The sequence below is a fragment of the Eufriesea mexicana genome, unplaced genomic scaffold (assembly GCF_001483705.2).
Source record: "Eufriesea mexicana isolate 0111107269 unplaced genomic scaffold, ASM148370v2 scaffold1385, whole genome shotgun sequence".
NCBI classification, from domain to species: domain Eukaryota; kingdom Metazoa; phylum Arthropoda; class Insecta; order Hymenoptera; family Apidae; genus Eufriesea; species Eufriesea mexicana.
The window spans coordinates 44,996-70,729 of NW_016909584.1; the positions used below are offsets into that span (position 1 = coordinate 44,996).

Genomic DNA, 25,734 nt, shown 5'->3' on the forward strand with positions numbered 1-25,734 from the left:
GGCGTGGAATGGAGCGGGGCGGAGGTGATCAGGGTACTAATAGAAACTATCCGAGTTTGAATATGAGATTTACCGAATCGACTATTCAAATTCGGTAGCCCCGCGCCGAGACGAAGCGGTCGGGATTTCTGTAATCCCTTGTACCTGGTTCCACGGATACGGACGAATCGAATGGGAACACTTTTCGGATCCGGCCGTCCGATAACGCGTGTTTATCCGGCTCGTTCGCAGTCGTTCGGCTCGCATCCGTTTTTGTTACGAGATCCACCGACGAAATCTCGAAATCTGCTTATCGCTTCACGAACGTTTTATCAAGTAGATAAAGAGCGGAGACGGAAACGGTATTGCCTCCTCGCTGGATCGGAATCAGCAGTCGTTTGTCGTCCCATTTAGCCACGGCTCGACGCGTGTCACTCGCGCACGGGGAGCGCGAAGCGTGTCAAGAGAGGAAAGAATAGGCGACGCACGGAAGTCGTTAGCGACGTCGGACCTGTATCTTGATTCTTCCATCGCGACACCGACGATCATTTTTCCGGTGAAACTGGGTTAATATCTGGACGAGGTGTATAACTGTTTCATGCTTGAGTAATATAACAATTTCATTTTCGGCGCTTATCGAGCACGGGAATCGCGAGCGAGTAAACCGTTTCGGTGACCGACGAAACATCTACCATTACCGATCACGGGAGGGAAAAGGGGGTAAAAATAATAAGAGCAAGAACGGGGATAGATTCGCTAAGCAAAGTCGCGTGGTGGCCGCACGCCCGGCGTTATCGAAATTTCGGTGGACAGCACGTGACATTGATTTTCATATTAACACGAACGCCTGCAGTCCGGGGGAATACTAAAATACACACACGCCTGCCCCTTTTGGGTAGAGGCGAGGGCTTTTATTCGGTGCGAAATGCCGCGGGCCAGCCAGTTTGCGCGTACATAGAGAGGGTGAATGGAACCTCTCAATCAGACGTCGAATTGGAACGCGCGCGTCGCGCCAACGAAATTCATCGATCAACTCAATTAACTAATTGTTCCCCCTCGGTAATTCGCCACTGCTCTCTCTGCCTATCGTCACTTTCCTTCTCGCGTGCGTCGATTCCTCGTCGAAGCGAGGAACCGGCGTCGGGGTACTGTCAAACGAACCGAGCTTTCACCGGAAACCACGCTCTCGTTCCGTTCGTTATATTTTCCGCGTTCACGGAGCGCGCGCGTGGTCGCGCCACTCTCCGCCTGGTTCCAGAGGACTCTCCAAATGATCCACTTGACTGGCGCAGCGGCCACGTTTATTGGTCACTGGGTTTGCGTATCGATGGCCTTTGAATCGAGCTAACTCGCTATCAGCTGCTGCGAAGATTACAGCTGGCTAGAGAAACTGGAAAACAGCTATCGAGCCTCGAGCTCGTAGCCGGGAAGCGATCGAGGCGTAGATAAAGCGAAGTAGACTCGTGATCGAGTGGAGAATTAACGGTGTCTTGGCGGTAGGCGTATTTTAAAGCAGCGTTTCGACGATTAATAAAGAGCGAAACTTCGATATCGCGTTAATTAATCGTTGCATAATGCGAATCTCGCATGAGAATCTTCGGGGAATCGGGACGTCGCTGCTCGCCGCGTAGATCGCATTCCGGCTAAACGAATTACGCTTATTCTCACCGACGCGAGCGAATCTTTCCATTACGTAAACCGTTCCACTCGGAACGGCAAATCCTCGTAGCGAATAGTAGAATTTTTATCCCATCCCGGAACGTTCCCTGTAACACTACGCGCGTTACGTAACGCGTAACCACCATCGCGTTACGAAACTAACGTCTGCACCGAACGGATGCCGACCGTTCACCATTGTTCCGGCCATCTTAAACGAAGAATCGGCCGATCCCTCGATCTTCCTGCGCCACGCTTGTCCCGCTTTATTACGGAACCGTAACGCGATATTTTCTCCCCGTTCTTCCCGTTCGGAAACGTATCCCTGTCTGCAAGTTTCGCGATCCGCGCGTCGCTCCAACTCCGCTCGCCGGCGGGCGTCGTAAAAGTTTTCTCCCCGCGTCGTGGAAACTCGATAAATCAAGGTACGCATCGCCGTCAGAGAGTACGATAGAATCTAATTTCCCGCGGATGCCTTACCGGGTGGACCTTGAAAGATCAGACCACGCTTATACGTGCATACGCGTCCGCGCACACGGCACCGGAGTACGCAGCGCGACCGTGTTCACGCAGCGTGCGTGCACAGTCCCACTCGAATTATGCAAATCCGTTGCAGCCACTGGTCGCATGATCCGACGCTGGACTCGACCTAAGGGGTAAACTAACGACGATAGCCCGGCTGTTGGCTTGGCTAGGAAACGTCCGGTGCTACGTGCCTCTCCGCAACCTCGCCTGCAGGACCACCTACCAAAATCCCTGGATAGTGATTGGCAGGTCCCCGACGGTCCTCTGGGTCTGTCATCAGAACTGCACGAGCGTGACTGCGACAGATTCGGACCGAGGGAATCGTTTCTTACCTCCCATGAATGTCGATTTGATTCGATTCGGCCGGTTGGCTCCTACGCCAACCGTTTTCCATCGCAATTGATTACTTCTATTTGAGGGCGAGCGGCGAGGAGAGACCGCCGGGATTGGTGCTCGTCGATGATCGATAGATGGATGGTTAATTCGATGGAGCGGATCGAGAACGTTGGTCAGGAGAATATTGGTCGCGTTTCGTTTTTCCCGATGATTAGGAAGTTCTTCGCGGATGGTTGTTTGAAATTTCTCGCAAATTTTTCATCCATTCCAAGACGAGATTGGCAGTAACGCGATTCCGGGCAAAATATTTGTTCCCCGAGCTGCTGAGGGCTTCAACGAGGATGGTTGTACGTTACTTGCACAAAGCTCGTGTAACGTTATTCCGTTTTATACACTTTGGATGATGTACCCTTGCTGAAATATGCAGCGTAAGTTGAAAGCGTCGGAGTTGCGTTCGCGAAACACGGGAACCAGGGTTAACGTTAAGTAGTTGCGTTTGCTTCAAAGTGGACAGTATTGTAATTTACATGGGTAATCAAATACATCGCAACGGGGAGGAAAAATGGAGAATTTAAACGCGAGAGGAACACGAATTATTACTTTCGTTTTAATTTTAATTGCAATTTCGTCACCTCGTCGGTTCCGATATTTTTCTACGTAGCTAGGTATCGTTCGAGTTAAATAACTCGCACCACGTAACTCCGAAATTAAACGAAACCTTTATTCGCGATTTTACGAGATCGAGCAGAGAATTACCTAAATCGAGGTCTTCGAGCTTCGATCGATTAGCGACACGAAATGAACGTATGCATATCAGCGGCGGGCATTTGAAAATCGATAACGAGCAGTTTCGCCGGTAACGCGCTTATCACTGTTGATTTTTTAATCACGCGAAAGCGCATTACTGTTTTTCTAGGTTGCGGGAATAACGGTAATGGCGACGAGGAAAGCAGTGCTCGCGCGTCCTTGCGCTGAAAAGGTCGTGGGATCTTCTTCGCTGTTCCGTGAAATACGGGACCACTTGGAGGTGCTCCGATACCAAAGACAAGTCGTTTTATCGTAAAAGACGTGCCACGTTTCCGGTTATCGACTTTTTTCCCCCGTTCCGCTGAAACGGTATTAAATATCCACGCCGATCTCATCTTTTAATCCAATTTTCCCGACGTTGACGGATACGAAACTTAACAAAAGTCTCGGCCGATTTCCTTCCGATACTTTACCCGATCGAGCAATTAAGCCGTACCTTGTTTCGCTTCTCGGTCGTTTAACCAGGTCGTACTCGCTACTTATCTACTCGCCACCCGCGAGATCGAAAGATCGAACCTCTCTGGCCACGATTTATGCGTACACGGCGAATTACTTTCTAACGCGAGGTTCTATAACGTATAACTGTAAACTATGTACGTACCTTGTAAGCGGTAAAAGCAAGGAAACAATAACGGCGGAAAGAAACTATACCCGATCCGCGGCCCATTGTTCACGAACTCGCATGCAAGATTTATTTACAGCGCACGGTTACGAGGTATGGCATAACGTTTCGGAAAGATGGTATCGACAAAGAGGTATCGACTGTTACAGGCGGCGGAAAAACGAACGAAAAGGCAGAAAAATTTAATCGCTCGCAGGATACCGCGATATTATATCACGGTTTAAGTATCATCCAGTTTGAAGTGCATATAAAGTGGCGCCAATGGAATTCCACTTCTAACCTTCCTGCCGATATACCATAGTTTTTAAGCCACCGTGACTCTCGAGCAGCCTTTTATATCACCGTGTGCCTCGATTTCGTTTCTATGAAATCTCCATGTAATTACAAGTCGGAGAAACTTTGAGACACTAGTACGATCGCTTATTCAATTTTCGGTGTTCTCCTTCTACCTTGGCGCACTCGTTGCCGGCACTTTTAATATTAAAGCAGTTGGGCAGAAACAAAGGGGAATCTGGGTCAGAAAGAGTTCACTCGTTATGCTCTCCGCGATGCTCGTAAATCAGCGAATCGAATATTCCTCTTCGAATCGCCGCGAGTTTCGCGAGGGAAATTTTCCATTCGCTCGACCATCGTAACGTTGCTGTAAGCTACACCGCGAAACCGCGACATCGTTTATCCCGGCTGCCTTTCAGGTTCCAGCTAGTTAAACGGATCAGTCGAATCGGGCGAGATCTCAGCGCCGAGCATGAATTAACGCGGCACAGAGCAGCACGAGGGCTAAGAGGTGACTGTTCCGGCACTCGGAGTGATCTGAGCAGGCCTTAGCGCGAAAACGCGATAGCCACGGACGCAACGAACCACGCGGCCATCGACGTGACGAACGTAAACAGTGGCGACGTCTCGAACGGCTCGAGCGAGGATGTATCGCGCGAATCGCGGCCGAAGCGGAAAAATCGCGACTCGAACGACGACTGGTCGAACACCGTGGCCGAAAGAGCGCAATGGAATAAAGGGTGAAGCGTTTAAGCGGGAACGACGCGTGTCTGTGATACGCGAGAATTACGCGCGTGAAAATCGCCGACGCGTGTATCGGCGGAAGAAAATTCGTAACTGTGGTTTCCACGTTATTGGCACACGGTCTCGTCCACTGGCTGGTTGACTCGGCCGACCAGGCGGCACACGCTGCTCGCCACGCTGTTCGTCGAGAGGAAACTCGCGCGGTCGGTGCGCGGCGTCGGGCGAAGAGGAAGAGGTTAGGGCCGCGCGAGAAGAAGGCGAGGAAAGTCGAGCAAGTAGTGCAGGCGAGCGAGTGGTCGGACTTTTTCGAGGCGAGAAGCGAGCGCGAGAAGCGAGCGAGCGAGCGAGCGAACGGGCGAACAGGCGAGCAGGCGAGCAGACCGCGGTCGGAGGCGGGTACGCGGTCGCGATCTTCCCCTCCCCGCTTTGGTTGGCCCGGCGGGCAGGGACGGCGCAAGCGCGAATTGTCCCCCACCCCCGACCGGCGAATGAGAAGAGAGAGGAAAAGAAGGGGTGGGAGAGAGACAGGACTAGGGGGAGAGGGAGAGAGAGAGTACAGAGAAGCGGTACGGTGGAGAGAGAGGCATTGTACGCCTCGCTACCGCCGCCGACGCTGTCGCCGCCGCCGCCGCCGTCTCTCTTCCCCGCCGTTTAGTCCGCCCCTCTCCCCCGCGGCGCCCCTTCCCCCCGCCCCGCGCCCCGAGAGCGCAGTGTCACGTCGAACCTCTCGCAGAGCGCGTCGCACGTCCGAGTACCGGCCGCCGCCCGTCATCAGTAGTCGCCGTACCGCGCAGCCACGTAACCTCTCACCTTCTCCTTAGTTTTTAGTAGTCAGTAGTAGGGGAGAGTGTGGAGAGAAAGAGGAGAGAGAGAGAGAGAGAAAGAAAGAGAGAACGAGAGGGAGAGAAAGTGAAAGAAGAAAAAAAAAAAAACTACCTTGGCGCACTCGTTGCCGGCACTTTTAATATTAAAGCAGTTGGGCAGAAACAAAGGGGAATCTGGGTCAGAAAGAGTTCACTCGTTATGCTCTCCGCGATGCTCGTAAATCAGCGAATCGAATATTCCTCTTCGAATCGCCGCGAGTTTCGCGAGGGAAATTTTCCATTCGCTCGACCATCGTAACGTTGCTGTAAGCTACACCGCGAAACCGCGACATCGTTTATCCCGGCTGCCTTTCAGGTTCCAGCTAGTTAAACGGATCAGTCGAATCGGGCGAGATCTCAGCGCCGAGCATGAATTAACGCGGCACAGAGCAGCACGAGGGCTAAGAGGTGACTGTTCCGGCACTCGGAGTGATCTGAGCAGGCCTTAGCGCGAAAACGCGATAGCCACGGACGCAACGAACCACGCGGCCATCGACGTGACGAACGTAAACAGTGGCGACGTCTCGAACGGCTCGAGCGAGGATGTATCGCGCGAATCGCGGCCGAAGCGGAAAAATCGCGACTCGAACGACGACTGGTCGAACACCGTGGCCGAAAGAGCGCAATGGAATAAAGGGTGAAGCGTTTAAGCGGGAACGACGCGTGTCTGTGATACGCGAGAATTACGCGCGTGAAAATCGCCGACGCGTGTATCGGCGGAAGAAAATTCGTAACTGTGGTTTCCACGTTATTGGCACACGGTCTCGTCCACTGGCTGGTTGACTCGGCCGACCAGGCGGCACACGCTGCTCGCCACGCTGTTCGTCGAGAGGAAACTCGCGCGGTCGGTGCGCGGCGTCGGGCGAAGAGGAAGAGGTTAGGGCCGCGCGAGAAGAAGGCGAGGAAAGTCGAGCAAGTAGTGCAGGCGAGCGAGTGGTCGGACTTTTTCGAGGCGAGAAGCGAGCGCGAGAAGCGAGCGAGCGAGCGAGCGAACGGGCGAACAGGCGAGCAGGCGAGCAGACCGCGGTCGGAGGCGGGTACGCGGTCGCGATCTTCCCCTCCCCGCTTTGGTTGGCCCGGCGGGCAGGGACGGCGCAAGCGCGAATTGTCCCCCACCCCCGACCGGCGAATGAGAAGAGAGAGGAAAAGAAGGGGTGGGAGAGAGACAGGACTAGGGGGAGAGGGAGAGAGAGAGTACAGAGAAGCGGTACGGTGGAGAGAGAGGCATTGTACGCCTCGCTACCGCCGCCGACGCTGTCGCCGCCGCCGCCGCCGTCTCTCTTCCCCGCCGTTTAGTCCGCCCCTCTCCCCCGCGGCGCCCCTTCCCCCCGCCCCGCGCCCCGAGAGCGCAGTGTCACGTCGAACCTCTCGCAGAGCGCGTCGCACGTCCGAGTACCGGCCGCCGCCCGTCATCAGTAGTCGCCGTACCGCGCAGCCACGTAACCTCTCACCTTCTCCTTAGTTTTTAGTAGTCAGTAGTAGGGGAGAGTGTGGAGAGAAAGAGGAGAGAGAGAGAGAGAGAAAGAAAGAGAGAACGAGAGGGAGAGAAAGTGAAAGAAGAAAAAAAAAAAAAACGGGAAGAAGAACGAGAAACAGCGAGAAGCCGACTGTGTGAGAAAAAGGGTGAAACGAGAGGTCGACAGCCTGTTTTTTCGTCTTCGTGAACCGTACTCCTCGTTCCCGTCGTTGTCGTCATCGTTTTCGACGCTGTCTTCGTCGTCGTCGTCGTCGCCGTCGCCGCCGCCGCCGCCGCCGTCGCCGCCGCCGCAGCCGTCGTCGTCGTCGTCGTCGTCGTCGTCGTCGTCGTCGTCGTCGTAACCGTCGTCCACGTCTACGTCCACGTCGTCGTCGTCGTCGTCGTCGCCACCGTCGCTGCTGCCTTCGCTGCTATCGTGGTCGTCGTTGTCATCCTCGTTGCCGTGGTGGTGGTGGTGGTCGTCGTTGTCGTCGTCGTTGTCGTCGCCGCCGCCGCCGCCGCCGCCGCCGTCGTCGTCGTCGTGGTCGTCGTGGTGATCCGGCTCGACGCGGCCAGTGCGGACATCACGTCGACGCATAGTTGCAACGAAAAAAGAAAAACAAAAGGAAAACAAAGTGCGAACGGTGAAACGTACCGCGTGTACGTTTCGTCCAAGGTCTCACCGTCCTGTCGTTTCGTAATATATCGTGCGACGAGCCAGTAAAAGCCTCGCGCACTCTCCGAAAACGACGATCACCGCGCACTCGGCCGACCAGGGGAACAGAGAGAGACAGGTGAACAACACAGAGGAGAAGGAGCGAGCGCGAAGGTTAAAGAGGCGCGAGTAAACATAATAACCGAGGGACGAGGATTAACGAGAGGGTAGAAGCCGTGGGGAGAAGTCGCGTGAAAGTGCGTGTCGTGCCGTGACATCGGAAGCGTTGACACGCGAAGGATCGAGTCGAGACGAGTCGCTGTTTTGCCACTGACAGGCCAAACACAGAGCAGCAGCAGCGGCAGCAACAGCAGCAGCAGCAGCCACCGTTCAGCTGACGACGTGGTCAAAGGCGCGAGAGCGAGAAACGTGCGAGGCGGCTATCGGCGAGACCGGCTGCCATTGCCACTCATTCGCGTGTTACCATAGCCACTGCAATCCCAGACACGCGAGAGCGTTGTCATAACGACAAGCCGTACCCAGGGCGTTGCTATGGAGCCCCAGAACCAGGAAATCGTTACGAGCGGTTCGCCAGCCGAGGTGCCAAACGATCCAGGGTACGAGAAACCAGGATATCCTGATCCCAAAACAGACCTCCACTACATCCACCACCAACGAGATCGAGCTCCGTGAAAACGGAGCGAAAGAACGACCAGTAAAGACTGTTTAAAAGTGTGTTCGCGCGCAGCCGGACGGTTAACGCGCGCCGTGTTACCTTGTGTTTCCGTTGCCCTACTCCGCGCGAGTGTTTGTTATGTTGATGCTTCTTATACGGTTCCGATAGGGATCGTTTGCCGTTCGTCCACGGAACATCCTCGTGTTTACCGTTCGCGCCTCGCTTCGTTTCGTTGTCATCATCGTCGTCGTCGTCGTCGTCGTCGTCGTCGTCGTCGTCGTCGTCGTCGTCGTCGTCGTCGTCGTCGTCGTCGTCGCTGTCGTCGTCGTTATCGTTCGTAATTCATCCCTGACGTCGTGATCGACCTTGTCGTGGTGCTCGTTACCGTCGTGGTCATCGTTCTCGCTGATGGTCGTGGCCACGATGCGCGTACACCGATTCGTCGAACGTGTATAGTGTTTATGTTTGCCGGGCGCGTGAATATGCGTGCCACGGCGCTCTCCTCGGACCGGTGGCGCCTTCTTTCAGCGTGTTCAGCACCCCCTCGAACTCGATGAAAGGAATGGAGGGAGACGAAGGGGAAAGGTTAGATGAATGGGAAGGAAGAGCAGCAGGGGTCGTGAAGAAAGGGGTGAGGCACAGAGGGAAAGAACGCCTTTGAGTTTGCCGCCAACGATCCTTTTCCGAACCTATATTTCGCTATCACGAGCGCCAGTCACGGATTACTATACTCGTCGACTATAATCGTCAACTGTACTCGTCGGCTGTACACTTCGAAGGGACGACGAGAGAAACGCGACGAATCAGTGCTCCGAAGGGGTAAATAATACGTGTGTCACGTGGTGGTGAAAGTTTTCCGGCTCTCGAGCCACGGTGTCTCGCGTTCACCACGTGACTCGTGAGTAAAAACAGAGGGGAATCCCGTGTCGTTTATCAGTTACCGGTTCGAACTACCACTCGAGACGTTTTGTTTTTTACGGACGTAATCGCGTGCGTGTGTGTCTATATAAGTACCGTATGTCGAGAAACGAGCACGCGGAACGTTGAAACGGTTTCACGGGGGTGACAAAGTTTAGCGATTCCAGTGGAAAGTTAGACGGGTTGGTAACATCGCACCGGTGTATCTCCCGCGATCGATTCCGTCGACATATGGTCAATGGTTTGTCCTATTAATTCTCCTGAACCTATCAATGGGGTATAGTGCAGTAGCCTACTCCAGTTCTTCGTATCACGAAGACCTAAAGAGAGAATCGAAGAGGGGTTGCAGGGGGGACGGAGGGTGAGGACAAAGAGGGAGGAATGCGTGGGTGAGGGGAATAAGTTATATCGTGCCACGGAAAATCGATGTTCAAATGCGCCACCACGTGATTACGTCTACAACGCGAGAGTGTTATCTTCGTGGATATACCGTCCACCGCGATAATCTTTGCTTTCCAGTAATGCCCGCGTACTATGCCGCTCGCGTTATGACCTTCTTTCGAAACCTAGCGGAAAAAGAAAAAGTAATAAATAAAACGGGAATAAAATAAATGCGAAAGTATAGATGATAAAAGTTGCACGCGTTTCCTCGTCGACCCGTGTCAGTCGATTAATAGGTAAAACCTATATCCACGTCGATGGATCACCCACCGCGGACTATTTTGAACAACGCGTTAAATTATAGGTTCGCGTTGCGATTATTATCCGTCGTTTACACGTCCATTGACGAGAACATAATTACCGGGAAGGTAATGTTTACGCACGACGCAAGCGTTACGAGACATTATTACGAATCATTTATTTGTCATTGCCCGATATATCGTACAAGTTGCATGATCGTTTCGAACGAAAACACGTCTCGATGATCGGTAGCGGAGATCGGTTGAAGCTGTGTAACCGTGACTAGAACAACCGTCGAACGAGTAACGACACCTCTCGTCGGTCTCGTTATCGCGGAAGCGCCGTTTATTCCTTGATATTCCAGTAGCAAATGTTATTCGAGTAGCAAATGTTAACGTAAAATAAAATAGCTCTAGCGCTATTCGTTATTTGCATAATAATCGAGCAATCTTTCTATGCGTCGCGAAGGAGCTCTTGCTCCGAGTCAAACGCGGCATATTTAAACGAGTCGGTATCTAGAATATATTTACACTACGACCACGCGCTTACCGTGCCCTTGCGAACCCGAATGCGAGTCAAAGCCGGTGTATAAACGTTTTTACGATACCGATGACGATAGTATTTCTCGTAAACCGGTTAATAAGTACGTTCCGATACAGCCACGTAAATCTAGGTCTGATTCATTGCTCGGATAAGGGGAAGAGACGTTTTATTTCGCTGTACAACGATTTTATTAAACTACGGGGATGTCGTAAACCGACGACAAAAGTCGTTTTCGTATTGTGCTCGTTATCTTCTTCGCAACTTTCAAGTCAATCGAACGGATCGTAACGCTGATCTTGGATCGATTCGTCCGCGTTATCGAAACCGTTAGGATCGACAGATATCATTGATATCGGATAAAGAAGGCGCCCAGGTACGAGGAGAACACGTGTTTGTTGTGTTCCGCGCGTGAATCGTTTGGTTTCTGTTCTAAACGAATGCGACGTCTCGGAAATCGAACGACGTGTTTTAACGAGGTTTTATCGATGGAAAATGTAATAAAAATCCGTGAATTGTTCAGTTGTTGGTTGATGTGTGGTGACACCTGCCGTCGACAAACGGAGACTGCGCAGGGGGTCACGATACCGGAAGTTACCCTCTGTCGGCAGTCTCCCCCTGTCGTCCTTCTTCATCTGCCGAAGACGCAACCCGATGCTGATGGATTCATCTTTCTTTTTCTAGGAAAATGTTCATCGGTGGTCTCTCATGGCAGACCAGTCCAGGTACGTGGTCAATATCATTGTTTAAAAAAGAATCGTCGATTTCGAATCACGCGATCGCCCGCTCTATCGTACAATCCGAACGCATATGCGCGCGCATCCGACAGTTAGATTCGGCATCTTTACAATCGCGAACCGTTGTCCGATCGTCGTCGCGTATACGGTTTCTTTTGTGCAGTTAATTTGTGGAGTTGGTTTGTTTTGTGTTGTGCCTGATGCTTTGGAGTTGTTCAGCAGTGATATCGTGCCAATGAGATATCGGTTACTCACGTGTGGTGCACATTTCGCGTGGTTCGTAACGTAGGCGTGGGAAGGTAGACGCATGGCCATGGATTCCGGGGCTCGATCTATTATGCTATCATTATTCATATGCTACGCTTTCCATCTCAAATTCGGATATACGAGTGGCCAAGATACGGATAACGTCCTCGCAATCGACCCTTATACGACTCTTTCGATACACAGGTTAGTCGTTTCTGATTCCGTATTCCAGAAAGATCCGCCATATGTCGTGTCTTATTCGTAACGGTCGCTTCGTTGTATGGACGCCATGATTGCCTTTTCTACGCGAAATATATATAATTTGACGCAGCTATATCATTGCTTCTAATAACGCGATTACCGTTATTATTATACGATATACGATCAAGTTTCACTCGTCCCTCGTGTATAATTACGCGAGAAATTTAGATAAATGACTATTAAACCGCTTTTCGTGATATATCGTATTATATATTACGTATAATTCGATCGATTATACGCGTCGATAAATTCGGTGTTCTATAGCGGGGCGCTGAACCATACGACGAGTCGAAAAAGACAAAGGAGCGCTCGATCGATGGTACAGATCGAACGTCGGTATTAGCGCTCGACGAATAACACTCGACGAATAAAGACGGATGCAGGCTCGTCTTGTCCGACGAAGCATAGTTTCGACATATACGTATATAAGACGGCCATTAAAATCATAAACGGTGGCGTATCTCAAAGTGGCCAATTTTTCACGACGACGTACATCGTCGTGGAATTACCATATTTATCACGCTGGAATTAAAGGGTGGGGAGAGTAATTCGAAAGAGAGAAAAAAATAAAAAAAAAAAATAAAAAATAAAAAGAAGACGGTTATTCCGAAAATCACGATAAAATATTCAGGACGAGCGAAGAAGTGGCCCTTTCGTGCGAAAAGGAGCTGCTTTATAGGAACGAAGGGAGCGTGTGCGTGGTCGATGAGGTAATGACGAGGAGCACGTGCAAATTCGAGGCGTTCCTTTTGACGAGCCTCGCTCGGCCGCTCGCTCGCGTGTTCGAGTGTTCGAGTTAGCAGTCCTTTTATCTTCGTTAAGAGACTCGTGCCGGTCGGGCGTAAGAGTGAAAGAGACGGAGGGCGAGCGAGGAAAAAAAATTGCCAGACGAGAGGCTGTGGAACGCGGAACGATAATCGCGCGGCGACCAAACGGCCACGAGTCGTCACGCTCGTCTTTCGACTGGCGGCGAAAGAAATGGCCCTTCGCGGAGCGTGCTCGCATGGACCGCGCGATAAGATGCAGGAGAATAATTGATAGCGCGTGGCGTGCGCGGCGCGCCATTTTGAGAAATCGCCGGCCCAACGGCGCAGTAGCGGACCACGCGACACGTTCTCCCTCGCGTGTCGCAACGGTTTGATCATTCGTTACGTGTAGCCGTCGGTGAAATTTCGTTCTCTCGCGTCCTTTCGCGTACTTTTGCGTCCTTTTGGCTCTCAGACCGAGAAAGCGAACGTTTACATCGACGACGATGGAGGAAACGAGCCGATAAGCGTCGCAGAATAGAATAGGTGGAATAAAATTGTTTCTCTCGGAACACGGATACAGGGGTCTGGTCGTAAGAAAAATTTTTCGCCACGGATTTTCCGTTCGGCGCGGAACGTGTCGACTTTTCTCTCTTCTTTTTCCGGACCAATCGAACGGACATTCGTTTTAATCGCGTAATAATTTCAAAGGGATAATCGCCGGTGGAGTTACGGGACGCGATATTCTATAACACAATGAGACTAGGAATTAAATTCTTCGACGATCGTGTAGCAATTATATCTGATTACAGTCGGATAGGTTCGTGACATAATTAGCGATGCAACGTTACGCCGGTCTACACGGTTTTTCCCCCGGTCGGCTCCAATTAAAGGATCTTTCTCTCTCGCGCGCTCTCTCTCTCTCTCTCTCTCTCTCTCTCTCTCTCTCTCTCTTTCCTCTCTCTCTTTGCTGAATTATTCAATTACACGAAAGAATGTTCGTCCATTACCGTGCGGAATTTGCGGGAAAAATGCATGTTAAATTACGTGACATTTAATTAACCTTTCAAACGCAGTTAAAAGAAATTCGACGTTTTTCTTTTTGTTTCATCCCGTTTTCTTCTCCTTTTTTCTTTTTTCTTTTACTATCGTGCCTTTGGACACTTTCGCGACGAACTCACCGGGAACGGTGAAGATCGCGCGATTTCCCGCGAATTCGACGTTAACTCAGCAGCTTCGCGCGACCACCTGCGGGGGAAAGAAATGGCGCGCCAGCCTGGAAGGAAAAGCTTGGAGCGGTGCATTAAACGAGCGAACAAAGACGTTCTCGCGCGAGTCGAATTAGCGTAATCGCGTCACGCGGTCACGACCAGCGTTATATCGCGAAACGAACCAGGCTACTCGGAAATTCGCCGTTACTTCCGCCGCGTTTTCGTGACGGGAACGCGCGTTTTACGTGTCTCGCGATGGCGTTTCCGCGATATCTAATCTCGAATCGAGCTCGCGATAAGGTATTTTCCGATGTCCGCGTTTCTCCATTCGCGATATATTCCCCGACCACCGTGTACGGAATCATTTCGAGCAGCTTCGCAAACGAACGGAGAATCGGAGTTTTCGGCTCGATAAATGACGTTGGAAACTACGTACGTACTCGTTACGCGTGTGAAGCTAGGTTGTAAAAGGAAATATTAATATCTTATTCATGAACAGAAAGTGAAAACTCGCTGTACCGGTAGCTAGACGATTAAAGCAATTGACTGTATTATCCAATTACCAGCGTGTGGAAGAAACGCGAGCAAAGTCCGCTCGATAAACGCTCGAAAAACGATAAAATTAATTCAAAAGCGTGTTTTTAATACCTCCTCCGCCACGTACGCTTATTAGCCGCGACTACTGTTTCTTTATCTAATACGCGATAAAGGCACGCGGCTCTTATATTTGCTAATTTTTCCGATCATTAACATACCGTGGTAACGTACGTACTGGCCGGGCAAATTCTCGTTGCATAATCTCGCCGGCACAATGCCTCGTCCACGTGGCTAGTATTTCGGCAAACGAGACGCGGTTTCGCTTTTTCTCAATTACGCGCCGCTGAAATAGTTTTCGCAACGGCGCGCCAGCGAGGAGCGCGGCGCGGCAAGGGGCGGGTCGGTATCCCTGGAAAAAGAAAAAAAAGAATAAAAGGAGCGAAGGCGGAGCAGGCTCATTAGCGTTATTTGCCGTCGTTACGTAAGGTCGCGCGGCAGCATCTCTTCGCGTCCTCTCCATCGCTCTTCCCGCGCTCGCTCTCGGACAGCCTTTCCCGCCAGTCGATTCCGCGCGATGAAAAATGAAAAGAAGCGGCCAACGTCCAAGAAGAGTCGCTTCGCCACGCGTGTGTCCATTTTCTCATTAAGGTCATCGGTCTCTCTCTGGTCGTAGATTAAATTTACGCGGCCAGAGAGCGAGAGAGAGAGAGAGGGAGAGAGAGAGAAGCGGGGTAGAAAGCGAGATGGCCGAAGAGAAGAATTCGCCGGCGAATTATCGTCGGAAGAATGATCGATCGATGGCACGCTCGCGCTCCATTTCCACCGGTTCAGCCTTCCTTTCATCGGCGTCGCTGCGAGAAAGCGTGGCCGAGGCAGAGAAAAAGCGGAGCAGTCGTCCGGCCGTTGCACGGCGCACCGTCGTAAACCGTGTTTTGCGCCGCTGTGTTCCGCAAAAGTTCATAGGTACAAAGATGCGGTGCGCGCCGCGCGGTAACCGTGGGAAAGCGTGCACGAGCGCCGCGGTGTGTTGCTTCTACGGTTTATCGCGGTTCGCGGCCATGGAACCAGTTACCTCTGAAACAGTATATCTGAAATAATTGTATTCGCGGAAAATGATTGGGTCGGGTCGAGGCAGTTCTTTGCCCCCTTTCCACCGGTACTTTTATTACAGCTTCATTTACGTTAACGAGTATCGTCGTATCGGCCGGCTAGCTCGATTTCGTGGAAATATTCCGCATTCCGAGGTCTCGTGAGCCGCGTGTTCGACACCGCTGGACTAGAGGATGAAGAAGGGTTACGTAAACGCGGGTCCGAAAGTGCTTCCATCCTGCGATGCCCGACAAGTGTAGGCTTATAAATAGTATCTTCGTTAAGCAGAAATGCAACGAGATTCCGAAGGCGTGATTCAGGAATATCCGATGTCTCCTCTATTCCGTATAACGCGTTCCCAAACTCGGCTCGTCTACTCGTGCAACAGCCTGTAGGCCGTACACAAAGACCCGAGATAGCTCGCGATAAATTCCATTAAATATCGCAGCCGCAGCAGTGCCGCATGAACTATTAGTATGTATCAGATATACTCCGGTATTATTGCGTCCCGCTTCCACTCTCTTTCTCTCGCTCACCATTCCCACTGAAAAAGCGTTTTCCCGTTGCCGAGTCGGGCCAGCCAGTCAGCCAGCTTGCTAGCTAGCTAGCTAGCTAGCTAGGTAGCTAGCTGGCTCGTCGTTGCGGAAAAAAGAAACGGCAGGGCAGAGGGGAGGAGCGGTGGTTGTTCTTTCCGTGTCCACGTCGCGTCGAGGCGGTCGTGCACGGAAGACCTCGCGATGCGTCGCGGCGCGACGATTCGAAGCGCAACGAGCGTGCGACTCGCGAGTCCATGGGGCTCGAGTTCGCTTCACCGATCGCTTCGCCGTGGCGCACCAAGTTTCGCCGAGCTCGCGAGACAGTGTCGCATTACGAGCCGCATAATCCCGCGTGTTGGAACGTAATACGGAATCGCTGGTTCCGGTACCGAGTTGGCGGCGTGTTACGCAAACGCCTGCCTACCGTTCCGATCCTTTCCTTACCGTCTACCGATTCTCCTCTTATTCTTCGTTACGGCGGAATCGCGATTTTCCTGCCGCTCCAACACGCTCCGATATCGAGTATCTATCCATCCATCTATCTATCTACCTATCTGTGAGAGTTTCGTCGTTTCGTTCCGAGATGCAGCGAAGAAGACCTTTCTCGGTTAGGAGCGTGACGAAAGAGGGCACGCTGGTGATCTTTACCAAAATGAATTTCAACCTTTCGCGCGGTTTAAGGTCTCGCCTGGAAACTCGAGTCGAGGTGGTCCCTCGAAGGACCTTCGTCGAGCCGTATCCTCCGGTCTCGCTTCGAAGAGATCGTGCGGCGTTCCGCTCGAAATCCAATCGTCGGTACCGCACGTTCGTTTATGTTTCATTCCCGCGGAGGGTTTCGGCCCATTGTGCGACGACGGACGTTTCTAACTGTGCGTCGTGTTTGCCGATTCGATCGGTTATTCGCAGGACGTATATCAATGTACATATTACACGTAATGCGATTTCAAAATGCGGTTCCCTGTGCAAAGACCGATTACGTATTAATCATCGGCGTCGACGAATCTGCCCGCGAAAACGCGGCGCGACGTGTAATTTGTCGGATAAATTGAAAGAGGGACGTCGAATCGTAGGTGCGAACGATTAGAAGGATTTCCTTTTTTTTTTTCTGCCTTTTTCATTTTCGGAATCGACACCGAGACTTTTCGGTGAGGCGATTGTAAAAGAGTGAAAAGTTTGACGCGCGTCGATTCGCACGTGAAACAAAACCCGACGATTTGTTTCGTTTCGATCCGTTTAAAATAAATGGCACGCTTAGTTCTGTTTGTCAGACTTTGCACGCGCTTAATAGCCATCGGTGATTACGCGTTTACGACTGCACCGTGCGATTGCGCGGTAACAAAATGTTACGCGTGACAGTAACCGTAAAGGCAGAACTAGGAAAGATAAGAGCGTCTGACGTAACTAACGACGATCTTCCTTCTCTCGGTACGACGTTAAACGGTCGACAAAGAGCATCCACACTGGAAGCCATTTTTTTCTTCTTTTTCGCAACGTCATGCTCTGGCTGTCCGACGAGAAACGAAAATTCTGCCTCGTTCGTTTTATCTTACCAGCCGTTTCTCCGCGATATTTCCCGAAAATATCGTATTCCGGGATCTGCTCGGTGTCCGCATCCCGCGGACTATTGTCTTCAGCGCGCCGTTTAAGTCCCAGATCTGCGGTAGTCACGCTTTCGAGCAATTACATTTTTCAGTTGCCGGTTGTTTGCGCCGTATTCAGAGTTATCGCGTGGGTCCGAGCCATAATCTCGCCTTTTACGATTTTATCGCGGCCCGTTGCATACGCGTACGCGTCACAGTTTAACGCGTGCACGTGCTCGATCGTGGAAGGATATCCGAGATGCGTGCCATTTTTTCGCCCCGTGTTTTACGTTCGTCCCCCTTTGTTTACCGTCTCGCGGAGATTACGAGCCGCGCGTTACCTTAATCCGACGCGTTCTCCGCGGTTTCGCCAAATCCTACGCGTCGTTTCTGCCTACGTACGTACCTGTCGTAAAGCCTACGTAGACGTAGTCGTACATCCGAAGATGCACGCGATACGCGTGAGTACGCGCGGGACAAAGTTTCGTCTCGGTTACGATTCGCGGTCACGTAAAAATAGTTCGCGGAGACGTGGAACGCGCGCGATGGCGTTCGACACCGATGGTCCTCCAGTTTGACGCGATTTCGAGCGTCGAATCCGATGGCGATGAAAATTACCCCGGTCTGCGCTCGATCGTCTCCATTCATCGGACATATACAAGTGTCCAGGAACTCGATTATTTTCCCAGCCAGCGTCATCGACGATTCCGCGCGATTTATTATTAGAGTCGGCCTCTGTGTCTACCTCGGCAAGCGAATCCTAATAGGTGATATAAAGTTACATCGTTTGGCCGGAATCTCGTTCCCGAAATTTCACGGAATCCTCCGAGTAAATCCACCGCGATGTGCTACACGCTCCGTGTCTTTGCCGACGCGATTTTTGCGATCTCGCGCGATGTTTCGCCCTGCCTATAAATATTTTATAACATCCGCCGGTTATAAATAATGTGGATTACGTTTTGACGTAACCCGAACGTAGGAAACGTAGGTTCTACGTTGATCTTTCTCTTATTCCACGTAGGACGGAATTTGCCGGATAGCTTGTTTTTCTTGCACGCACGTGGTCTTCGTTGCTCCGCGCCCCGAAATTTCGAGTCATTCAAATGGTTACTCGGCACTTTGGGCGGGTTCCAGGTATTGTCGAAACATTGTGGCACAACGGTTAAAGCTTACAGACGTGCATCAGTTTCAACCTAACTTTCATCGCTCTCTGCGTCGTTTAACGACAATGCCACGCTACCGCGACGAAAAACGACTACTCCGAGATGAAAGGGGCCAATTCAAATTGCTCGCCGTCGTAGTTCCGGCTAGCACGCATTGTTTCTACGATTCCTTGCCTGCGTGGTAATTTATTGTTTCTCCCGTAAACCGCGAATTTCGACCACGCGGTACGTAAAACACGGCACGGTCGTCCCTGTTATTTCGCTGGTACTTCGTAGCCCAACTTTTGACAGCCATTTTGCGTTCGATCGTGATCCTCTTTGTCTCGCGAGTGCTCCGAGTAGAGTGGATGCAATCACACGCGATTACGCGAGATTGTTATTCGCGACGCTGTCGCGAGTCGTTAAGTTACTTCCGAAGAATACAGTTAGATCGCGATTGCTCCCATACTCTAGTCCAAGTATAAATCTTCCGCCTCGTGCATAAACGATTCCGTTTAAATCGGTACGCGTTTAGCGGTTCTTCCGGGTTTGTAAATTCCTGCGGGATTTTTCAGGACTTCCTCGTTAGCGCTTCCAAGACGAGGTCTAACGAACTTTGATCGTTTCGTTCCTCGATCGTGCATCGTCGAGGCAATTGACCTTGCGGCTGCGAGGGAAGCGTTATCAGGCAGGATGCGAGGGAAAACGGGATTCCGCTTCGCGAGAATAGGCGAGAGGCTTTGACGTTTTTCCGAGCGGGTTGCGGTCGTCGTCGACGTCGGCTTGGTCGTCGTGGTGTCTGATGCAATCGAGCGCAACAGACTCTCCTCGACTCTCTCGCTATTTTTAAACGTAATTGCAGCCGGCCGTTTTAATGGGCGAACGGGTGTACGGACGTCGGCGGTGAGAACGGGGAAGTGGTGGATAAGAGAAACGGTGAAAATTTGTCAGCGTCTTTTCGGGGGGTGTCGCTTCGTTAACGAGCGATTTCGAATTGTCGCCATTTTCCCGCAGATTTTTCGCTCGTCGCGGTTCCGTTTCCGCCACGCGCGTTCGCATAGAGGACGTCGGTGATTTCGCGAACGGCAGAGACCGCGCGGCTATCGTTGGCCGTGATAAACAAAACGCGGAAACGAGCCGTAAGGTCGAATTCATTCTTCTGGCCACGCGCGGTCTCGTGTTTCGGCCACGATGTAAACGTCGTCTCGGGTCTCGAATAATCTCGTTCTTTTCCCGTAACGTTTAGAACGTTCAGTTGGTGCGACGAGCGAGCAGTTAACTCTCCGCGTACGGAGGCTAGGTTGGCTACGGGATGGCCGGTCGTCGCTCATGCGGCCACTCTTAAACTAACGCCAATTAGTAGCGCGGTACACCGCGGAGTACGCTATAAATAGGCCGTTAGGTAGGTCTGGGTTGAATCGGGTAAGCGTTAAGTTGCGTATTAACGGGCCGCTAATGACGCAGCGTGTGCGCCCGCTGGGGTTGGGGTGTGGAGAGGCGGCGGAGGCTCTAGGGAGGGCGTGCGTCGCGTTTCGTACTACCACGAATTCGATTCTAATTCTGTGACTCGCCGAATGGCGAACGATATCGAAACCGCGATTCGAAATGCGGCTGAGAAAGCCATAAAACACCGCCGCTACGGTTGTCACCAGGCCAATTTCATTTCGCCGAGTATATTAAATCGGGGGTAACGGGTAACGTACACGCGGGCCGGGTCGCCTCGATTTTGGATCACCGAGCTCGTCGAATCCGTGATTAAAGGCACGCGGCAAGTCTACGCGCGCGAGCCGATATTCATCCCTTCCGGGGAGGTGGCGCGTTGATCCTGTCTGCGGATGGAATTGCCTAGGAATCGTATGGTCGAAGCGCGAATCCGTCGTTGAATCCTCGATCGGCCGAGGCGGACGTTTGATTCGGTTACGTCGCGATATCCGACGAAGAGCCCGAAGATAACCTTAAAGACGAAGAGGACGCGATGTCAGCAGGGTGTTTCTTTCGGTTGGGCGGTTTCGTGGACACGGGGTGATTGAACGAAAAGAGAGGAAAATGGCAAGCTGTCGGGCTGGAAAGGGTAGAGCGCGAGACCACGGAGAGATGGACGGCCGCGCAGGAGGGGACACGAGCGGAAGAAAAGGAAGAAGAGGGAGTGGATCGGTCAGCTGACCGATGGCTGGTTGTCCTTGTCCCTCTTCGGCTCTTCCTCGTTCGTTTGAAGCCGCTAAAGGGGGCCTTAATTACGCAACTAGGTCGAAAGGGGCGTCTAATTTATTTCCAGCGACATAGGTGACTGCTTGCGGGCCTCTCCGCGACAGCTAGCTTGTTAGCGCAGCGTATTTGTTAACATAAAGGGAGGTCAATGACTCTTGTGACATCGTTTCGGTTTACGTTTTCAGCGTCACGTTTTGTCAGTCGGCCTTTCCTTTTTTCTATTTTTCTCTTCCTCCCTTTTCTTCCTCGGGTCGAGGCGTTATGCGAAACGTCGCGATGAAAGAGCCAATTTAAAAACGAGGTAGACACGCGTAGGTGTCGTGACGGATGGAATTCGCGTAACGCTGCTCCGCGACGTGACTAGCAAAATCTCTCCATTTGCCAGTGGTTTCGACCAGGCGATAAAATTCTTCTTCTTTCGTTGACTCGTCTACTTTCGTTTAATCTCGTTTCAGCCCGACGACACGCGGAATCTTGCTTACCAGCTGAACCGAGATCTCGATGATCGATTTCCGTTTTCCTCGATGAAGATCGCGTTGCCTCGTACGTTCTAATACGTCCTGAAAGTTTGCGCAGATTAGTTATACACGGTGTTCATTCGATAAACGAAGCCATTAGCATTTCGCGAATTCGAGTCGCTAATGATTCCCGAGATTATCGATTTTCACTCGTCAATTCGTTCTACTCGCGCTAAAATCGCTCTGACCAAACCCCATCTCGCAACGAGTACTTTGCATACCTCGAATCAGTGGTTGCCAACCAACGGTGCCGACACGCGAGCTTATTTTTATCGATGCGCGAATTATGCAGAAAGGGAGAGAAGGGAAAATCGGCGGGAATAAAATGCGTATTTTATAGAATTACGTATCGGAGATTTTAAGCATCGCTTTCAGAAACTCTGCACCGTGCATCGTGCACGCACGTTTCCTCGAGATTTATCGCGTCTGTTGTGTACGATACGTTCCCAACGACTCGAGACACGCTAGTTTCTCTAGTTGTCGAAACACGGCCAGGCATTTCCACTTCGTATCGTCCCGCTCCGATGATCTACGAATATTAACTACGAGTATCTTTCATCTTTTTCGACGGCTGTCACGCTTTCGTTTCGCGCCGTTGGACAAGTATCAGCATCCGCTCGGTATCGCTCAAAACCATGACTTTAATCTACCATCGTGTCGCGTGAATATCCGTCGCCGGTTAGCTTTGAGTTAGTGGTCCCTGACGTAAGACAATTTTGCAATTCAAATCGCCTGAATTATGGCGCCATTAATTTCGGTTTTATTGCATTTCCCGCGCCGGTGTTCGAATAACTGTTAACTGTTTGTTATCTCGCGGTATTATTTCGAACGCTCGCGACGAGTATTTCCAGTAGGAATTATTATCGTTTAGCCGGAAAATGAATTTCGAAAGGAGAACCAGAACCGAACGGTTCGATTTCCATCGTAATTCTTCGCGGAAAAACCATTCTTCGTTCGCTCTGTTCCCTGGAAATACGGTTGTCTGCCTAAAATCGCTGTCGACCATTTCCACGCTGATCTTTTACGCGGAAGGATCTACGTTTTTCGCGCGTTTCGCGCCCCCGTTTCGAAATCACGAGCAATCGTTATCGGGTGTCGCGGTTTTACCCGTTCGAAAAATTGGAAAAGCGGAAAGGACGCATATTTTCGTATTTTCCACGCGTTTTCGACGATCACGCTCTGTTGGACGATGAGAATAACCAGCTGAGCCGGCGCGTACGTAGCAGCAGTGGCGATACGCACGACTGATGAACGTTCTTATCCGGGATCATCTAATTTCGCCGAGCCGCAAGACCCGAACAAGACACGCGTTGTGCTGATACGTAATGGACGTATAAGCAAGAATCTCATAAGCGGCAGTGTTGGCTGGCTCATCGGCCGAAGCGTTGTCGCGGTATACTTGCACCGTTGTGTGTTCCCCTTATTCTTCATCCCTGCTCGCAGATAAATTCCACCCCGAGGGAAAGATAAAAACACGTTCAGACGTGTGTATTACCGGTTTCGTTTAGTCGTCGTATGTACATCGACGCGACGTCTTGCACGACCGAATTCGTAGTTCGCCTCATCCCGTTCGAATGAGATTTTCGACACGTGTCCCTCTTCATTCTCGCTCGAAACGTTTACTATCCTCGAAACGTCGCTTTTACTCCAATCCTGGCGTCTCTCGCGGTATTGCGTGCAGCTGCCATTGCCGACTTTCCTCGCGATTTCCGCGCGTCGTTGCGTCCTCGTAAAGAACCTTTCTCGATCACTACTGCCGTCTCTTTCTTCTTCCAATTACATCACGGTGGATCGTATACCAGGAACACGTGGTCGAAGAAAAACGGCGGAACGATGGATTATTTCCTCTCGTTGATCCAGGATGCGTACGCGTGTTCGTTCGGGTAGTCGGAGTCCAGGAAACGGAGGTCGGTGGAAACGATTTTGGAGAAAGTGATTGCTCGTTGAGTAATCACCGACTGACAGTCGAGTGGATGTACAGGTGGTAGATAGTCGGTGAAGAAACGATAAAGCAGCCTGGGATATCCTACCGCGCGTAGAGATCGAAAGCACGCGAGTCGATCGGAATTCGCGCGAGAAATGCATAGTCATTGCGTCTATGATGTCATCTCGTGGTACGCCACTATCGATGCTTTACGCGGAATAACACCTGGTACTCTACGGTAGCTTTCCACTCGAGTCACTGTTCCTTAATAATGTCGGTGAGCAGACGCGGCATACCTCGAGTAAACGAAGCTAATCGGGAAAGGTGTTGGTGGTGATTCGTTGATAACGTGGAGGGAAATTCGACGTCGTTGATTCGTTCCTCGATGAACCGTTCGAATATGATTGGTTACTCCGGTAACCGACTGCACGTATCGATTACAGGATGGATTTCACTCGTAAAACCATCTCCTGGTTTCCTGGTTAGGGAGCACGAGTACTATTCGGCAGAATTTCCACTCAGGCTCGTCTATCTAGGCCATGTCATGAGCTTGACCCGTGTCATTATCGACAATGATTTCTCTACTCGAGCGATAAGCGCTCGTGGGTTGTTTCGATTTGAATGAAAAGTTATCGCGTTCCATAAATTATTTTCTGTTTACTCTTCTGTTCCATCGATCGGCAATATCTCCGTTTCATTTGGCCAACCGTCTCGCTCGTGGCCAATTACGTAAATACATCTCGATCAAATGCAATTCCGTGACTAATTGCAGCGTTACCTACTGCTCGGTTCAGACTCGATAAATCCGATACTTTCGTAAGTTCGCACGAGAGAGAGAGAGAGAGAGAGAGAGAGAGGGGGGGGGGAGAGATAAGAAGAAGGAGAGAGTAAAGGAAAAGGAGATGTTTCGTCCGGGACCTGTTAATGGATTCATTAGCAAGGCTTCCGATTAAGTCCGTGCCTAACACGCGGATACACCAGAGGTCAGGTCAGAGAACGTATTCGCGCGAATTGGCCAATTCTCCCGGAACCAGCGTATACTAGTGCGAATCCTTGCCAGCGAAGGTATGAAAGGAGCCTAAAAATTCGATTTCCCTGGAAAATATCGTTGCTGGGAGTAGAGACTGATCCAAAGCATTTATTACTTTCGATATAAAATACTCGGTCTCCTCGCGAGAGTGGTATGAAGCGAAATGCTCTAGAGCTGCAGAGCTCGATGGCATCATCTTCCGAGATCGCCAGCGTATCTTCTTTCTTTTCGGAGTTAAAGTCATTTATTTCGGCGTTCCGTCGTATCGATTTCATAAGTCGGCTATCTCTTCGATCGATCGTTTTATCCCCGATCCAATTCGGTCGCGCGATTTTCGCCGGGCTTTTCTTCTTGTTTGTCTTGGAGCTGCGCGCCAGATGCGTCCCGCTGTTTTTCGTCCCGTATTTACGTTGCTGCGTCCGACAACGTTTGACCGAGAAACGAGCGTTCGGGCTGCAAGTCGGCCGGCCGATAGGAAGCGTGAAAATTGAATAAGTACGAGCGCGGGCGGAGAAACAGGGGGATAGCGTTGATGCAAGCGTAAATGTTTACGTTACGTATCGCGCGATAACGTTCGTTATCGGTCGTCTTTGAACCGTATGGCGCAACGAGGCGAGCCGCGTGGCGGATGTGATTTTACGCGCGTCCAAGTAAGAAGGAAACGATTACGGCCGAAGGACGCGTCGGCGATTCGCGCGGTCTTCGCCTCGAGCTTCGAACGCGCGCTTTCGTCTGCTATTTTCGCGCTTCCAGCTTTAGACACTTGCCGTCTAGATAGATTATCTAGATAGATTGCCGATAGAGCTCGCGGATAACGATCGACCGGTTCGCGAATCGCGAGGCAAACAAAGCGATAACGTAGATTTCTTCGTTTTTTCGCCGTGTCAGGCGTGTCTCGATTTCGCGGACTTGGCGACCGCGAGAACAACGAGGTCTATTAATTTTAACGTCAGTCGAGTTTTCCACCTCCGTTCCGACTGGTCGTTCTCGCGGGATGGGGACTCCCACGCGCGAGATCGGACCGCGTTGCGGCGCAGAGGCTGTCGTTGAAAATTGCGGGAAGGAAATGACTGGCGAGAGGAGAAAAAGTGTCGGAATCGCGCGAAACGATAGGTTGGATGCTTATACCGAGGCAACGGTGGCAATAGGTATAGACGCGAGTCGAGAGAGGATTTCCCGGGACGTATCGGATCGGTGTATAGTTATGGTATCGAGCGGTGCCGATCGCGCACTCCTCT

General features: G+C 51.4%; 1 protein-coding gene across 7 annotated transcripts in view; it reads left to right on the top strand.

The window, feature by feature from the left end:
* The first annotated feature begins 7,172 nt into the window (after positions 1-7,172).
* Positions 7,173-25,734, top strand: part of Rbp6 (RNA-binding protein 6) — an 805,438-nt gene continuing 786,876 nt past the window's right edge. For 2 of the 7 annotated variants that reach the window (XM_017901075.1, XM_017901080.1), the window contains exons 1-2: positions 7,758-8,533; positions 11,416-11,456. In XM_017901075.1, the coding sequence (XP_017756564.1) occupies positions 8,469-8,533; positions 11,416-11,456 (106 nt within the window). In that variant the 5' untranslated portion in view covers positions 7,758-8,468. Of the gene's footprint in view, positions 7,245-7,752; positions 8,534-11,415; positions 11,457-25,734 lie in introns of those variants that run through there. The other 5 variants (XM_017901077.1, XM_017901076.1, XM_017901084.1 and 2 more) reach the window with 5 other exon arrangements.